This window comes from Triticum aestivum, chromosome 6A, assembly GCF_018294505.1.
Source record: "Triticum aestivum cultivar Chinese Spring chromosome 6A, IWGSC CS RefSeq v2.1, whole genome shotgun sequence".
NCBI classification, from domain to species: domain Eukaryota; kingdom Viridiplantae; phylum Streptophyta; class Magnoliopsida; order Poales; family Poaceae; genus Triticum; species Triticum aestivum.
Genome location: NC_057809.1, coordinates 25,231,245 through 25,236,750, shown reverse-complemented (window position 1 = coordinate 25,236,750; position 5,506 = coordinate 25,231,245). Strand labels below are relative to the sequence as shown.

Here is a 5,506-nt window from a genome sequence, read left to right as displayed (position 1 = left end):
ACTGACTCGCATAGTAAGATAGCTGTAGCACAATATTGGATCCCACCTCTAATCATGGACCCCAACTCGCACAATATGCACAAGTTTCTTGGACTTAAAGAGATAAATTATTTCCAGGACTGAATTAAAGAAACTAACAGAGCGAATATCTACAAGATACAAGCAGTATCTTAACTCACATTTTCCCTGCACATATGCAATAACATATGCGCTTATGCAATAATGCAAGTGAAGGAACCTGTGCTAGATGTGGGTCAGCTCAAATTAACAGAAACCATACATGTATAACAAATTAAACATGACACTTCGATCTTCAGCTTACGTGGCTAAAATTTACCCCCCAAACCCAATAAACATAAGCTCAGAAGGATGCACAACAGCACTTGCGAAGAAAATATGCTGATTTATACTACTATAAAGCAGAGGCAGACAACTGACACGGTCATTACCACAGGGGGGTATACAGTTCGACAATTCGACAACGGTCAGGCCAAAACCAATTAATCGAAGAGAGCTAAAGAACATGTGCACGGCTAGAATTCATACATGTGCATGGCTAGTTCCAATACAGTGCACCTAGAATACATACATGCGCATGACTTGTTCCAGTACAATACACTGGAATATCGATTGATACATTCATGATAAATCTCCAGAGTATATCAAATTACATGTCTAGATCAAACAAAGAACCAATGCTGGTTCTAGTACAATACGGAAAACAGCATACCAATCTCAGTCGATGGAATGCGCCTTGAATACATATACTGACTAGTTCTAGTACAATACCTAAACATTGATTGATACATTCATGATAAATCTCAAAAGCATTACATGAGAGCAAACCAATAACCAGTTGATGATCATCTCATCTCAGCTTCTATCCATTAATTTTACCTCTCAAGGAAGCCCAGGTAACAGCCACTTGCAGATAAACCCGGTCATACAGGCTATCACAGAGCAAGTACCAAGCAGCACTCCATCTTCTCTTGAACAAGAAGGTGCAGAAGACCACCCATAGACCCATCACATATCCAGAACCTATGACAAACAAAAGCAAAACCATGTCACTGCTTCCATCTTCCTGGTGCTCTCGGTCTCGAGTAGATGGAACTAGCTCAGGCTCTGGACAATTCCACGATAGTGGAGGGCCACAAAGGCCCGGGTTGCCGATATAAATAGATTCTGGGTCTTCGAGTGTTTGCAGTTGATTTCCTGTTGGTATCTTTCCTCTCAGATTGTTGTAGGATAGGTTCAAGCGACTCAGTGACGTGAGAGCTGATAAGTTCGAAGGGATTTCACCAGACAAATCATTGTGTGATAGGTCAAGTGACTCCACTTGAATTAAGGCGCCAATATTCCCAGGGATTTTTCTGATGAAGTTGTTCCATGATAAGTTCAGGTTCTTCAATGCTACAAGAGCGCCAATTTCTGCAGGGATCTCTCCGGTAATACTATTACAAGATAAATCAAGATTCACCATATATATGATTTCTCCTGTATATAGTCTCTCTTGACCTTTCGTGAGTACTGTGAAATTCTCACTGTAGACAACTAGTACATTGTCATTAACCCCAGATATATAATTGAAGGCATACCGAAGATTATCAGAGTTGCCTCTTGTTTGTGCCATGCCTGTGCAATTACTAATAGATCTCGGTATGCTCCCTGATATATTGTTGTATGCAAGGTCCAAATATTGCAGAGTAACAAGCTTTGTAAGCTCAACTGGAATGTGACCATAAAACATATTGGATCTCAACCGTAAGAATGACAAAGACAATAGCTTCTCCCCAATCCATGCTGGTAAAGTCCCAGAGAACTGATTATTGCTGAGATCAAGAAAGATGAGTCGTGTACATTTCTGCAGCAGCAAAGGAAATGCACCTGAGAGGTTGTTGTTTCTTAAGCTTAGATTAGTGATACTCAGACCTGTCATGTTTGTGTTGGACTCATTGACTAGGCAATTAGTAATTGACCCATTGAGATTATTTCCTGATAGATCTAACAACTGCAATGATCGCAACTTGCAAAAAGAAGATGGAATGGCGCCGGAGATCATATTGTTATATAGAAGAAGTGTTTCAAGTCTTGGTGCTCCAAAGTCTAATGGTAGTGGGCCAACTAAATTGTTTTGACTGAGATCTAGGCCGGTTATATTGATGGGAAGCTTAGGTATTGGACCACCAAGCTGGTTAGAACTGAAATCCATTTCTTTTCCGGATATAAATTCCATTGTTGATGGTAGGGCTCCTGTGATCTGATTATTTTGGATATTCAGAAACTTTACTGAGGAAGCTGATATCCAAAACCAATCCGGTATCATGTCACTTATGCTTGTGTTTGATATATCAAGACTACTTGCATGTGTTTGCCATCTAAGCCACGTTGGAAACTTGGGCCCTAGCTGACAGGAACGAAGGTGAATATATTCCAGACTAAAAGGAGGAACCCATTTTGGACTCACTCTGATGGCTATGGAATTGTCTGACAATACAAGTTCCTTTAAATTCTCAAGACGTGATAAATGGCCTTCATGGATGACGCCATCCAGGTTGTTGGAGATAAGGACCAAACTTTTTAGTTTTGTGAGCTCTCCTATCCACAGTGGCACGTGACCAGTGAGGCTGTTGTGAGCGAGATACAGCTGGCTCAGGTTGCTTAATCTTTGTACCGGTGCAGATGGCAGGCTTCCAGTTAGATTACTCTCCCCTAGAAACAAACCTTGTAGTTTATTCCATGAACAATTGGGTAATCGATGGAATAATTTTGTTATACTCCCGTTCATATTGTTGCCAGCAGAAGACAGTTTCTCCAAATTACATAGGTTCTTCATACTGGAAGGTATCATGCCCACAAGGTTATTCTCTATGAAATCAAGCTCCACAATGGCGGTCATATTACCTATCTCGTCTGGAAACGGGCCATAGAAACCATTTTCCGAGATATCTAGATACTTGAGGCTAGTTAAATCCCAGAACCAGTTGGGCCTGCTACGCTTATGGAAGTCGTTTTCCGAAAGGTCGAGTGTTTCAATAGATGTCAGATTTGAGAGCTGAAGAGAATCAGGGCAGGTTCTAAGTTGGCAAGCGAAAAGACGAAGAAATTTCAGAGTAGGAAGCATGTTCACCACCGGAAGCCAGTGAATAATTGTACTGAGGTTCACCAAGGTCATATCCAGGTACTCCAGGATAGTTAACTGTGACAACCAGGTGATATCTGTGGAGTATGTGCCATTATAGAAAGAATAATAACCAACATTCCAGCGTGAGGACGCAAGAAATAAGTATTGTAAGTTGGAGAGGTTACCAAGCTGTGGTGGTATCTTCCCAATGAACATTGAGTCTGATAGGTCGAGATATCTCAACTTATCGAGAGAACCGATGAAGTCTGGTATCTGTATCTTGTCGAATCTGTTGCAGCTGAGATCGAGATACTGTATATGTTTTAAACCAAGCAACGAGGAGCTTATGTTGCCCGCTAGCACCGGCGTACTCCAATCTGCAGTTTTGCAATAAGTGCCTTGGAGATCCAGCTCGACAACATGGCCGGTTGTGTTGCTGCAATAGACGCCCTTCCACCAGCAGCAGTCGTCACCCTTCCATGATGAAAGGAGGTTGGCAGGGTCTGATAGACCTGCCCTGAAGGCAAGAAGGGCGGACCTCTCACTAGCAACACAGCTGGGGATCGCGTCATTCAGATGCACCGCAGGTGTGTCCTCTGTGGTGCTCTTGGCTTGAGTGAACAAGAGCAAGGCTATGGCTATTTGGATGCAGGAGAACTGAAGTGTGTCCATTGGATACTTTACCATGGACATATATGGTCTTGTTCTTCTTGGTCCATTAGTATGCAAAATGATATAGTATATGTAATCCAACAGTTGGTGTCCTGGCTGTTGAATTTTCTGCAATGTTTAACTGCTTACAGTGACACTGTGGGCCACATTTCTTCTGGTTGATTGTCACTCATATGCAGGTACCTGAGACCAGCGTTACGTGTGAACTTCAACACCATAGATTTGCATGGGGGTCGCTGGTGGCCATTATATTATGTCCATTTCACGATGTTTTCTCTGTTATACTCTGGGATTTGAGATAGCAGACCAGCAAGGACTTTCGGGCTAGGAATTTAATGAACGAAAGGCCCTGGAGAGTGGAGCTGAGCGCAGGTTTTCACAACTACTACTTGGCTTGAGGAGGGTCCAGGTACTACTATCCAAGGAGGCAAGGACCATGAATTTGTTGGAATGAAAATAGAACATATGTTTATAATGTTTTTCTATAGTTACTAAAGTAGTAATCATAAATGTAAGTTTAAGAATTCTTAGATCATAACTGGTGAAATCTGTTGCTAAGAGATCCTACCATCTATTTTAAGTCTAAGAATTCTTAGATAATATGTAGTGAATTCTGTTGCTAATACTAGAACATATGTTTATAATGTTTTTTATAGTTACTAAAAGTAGTGAACCCAATCTGGAAGAACTCCCCGCGGCGCGCAGCCACTCAGCGCCTCTTTCCTGCTCCCCGCAGGTCGCCGGGCATGTGGGAGTGAACAGAGCAGGCAGAACAGGAGAGTTTTTGGCTTGGGAGAACAGAGAGAGGGAGGAGAAGAGAAGCTGCGTCAGTGGGGATGAAGATCTGTAATCCGTGCCCGTGCTATGCGAGCATAGCAGTGCGGTGTCGGTCTCTCTTCTCTGAACGATTCCTTGTCAACTCTTCCATGGCTATCTGACAAGGACCAACAGAACGCCATGGCATACTATTTTCCCCTTTTCCAGTTAACGCCATTAACGAGCTGAAATGCTGGAGAGGAAAAGGTGGGGACTGCATGAACGCATATGCCTTTGTCCGTGGAACAGGAGAAGGATTAAACTTCAGGAAGAAATTTAGTACGTAACTGCTAACTGGCATTACTAGAGAAGATGTAAGTTCAGAGAAGCACACACGAAAACTTAAAAAAATTCGCTCGGGTTGGAAACGGGAGAGACCAGCAGTGTACGTACTTGATAACTTCTCTTTTCTAGATCAGATTTGGTGAGCCCCCTTTGCTTCAGAAGCAGATGCATCATTATCTACCAACAAAGCTTCCAGAGCATTTTTCAGGTTCTGCATACTGACACGCACAGTAAGATAGCCGTAGCAGTAGCACAATATTGGATCCCACCTCTAATCATGGACCCTAACTCGCACAATATGCATTAGTTTCTAGGACTGAATGAAATAAATTATTTCTAGGACTGAATTAAAGAAATTAACAGAGCGAATATCTACAAGATACAAGCATTATCTTAATTCTTATTAACTCACATTTTCCCTGCACATATGCAATATATAACATGTGTGCTTATGCAATAATGCAAGTGAAGGAACCTGTGCTAGATGTGGGTCAGCTTAAATTAACTGAAACCATACATGTATAACAAACTAAACATGACACTTAAATCTTCAGCTTATGTGGCCAAAATGTACTCCCAAAACCCAACAAACACACACAGAGAAGGATG

The 5,506-nt window shown here is 42.0% G+C and overlaps 1 protein-coding gene across 1 annotated transcript; it reads right to left on the bottom strand.

The window, feature by feature from the left end:
* Positions 1-624: 624 nt before the first annotated feature.
* Positions 625-4,977, bottom strand: LOC123131756 (receptor-like protein EIX2). The gene has a single exon (XM_044551433.1). The coding sequence runs from the start codon at positions 3,815-3,817 to the stop codon at positions 881-883; it is 2,937 nt and encodes a 978-aa protein (XP_044407368.1). The 5' UTR covers positions 3,818-4,977; the 3' UTR covers positions 625-880.
* Between the last annotated feature and the right edge of the window lie 529 nt (positions 4,978-5,506).

Bases quoted from the DNA above. Each gene is read 5' to 3' on its own strand.
- LOC123131756 (XM_044551433.1), bottom strand. From the start codon at position 3,817: ATGTCCATGGTAAAGTATCCAATGGACACACTTCAGTTCTCCTGCATC.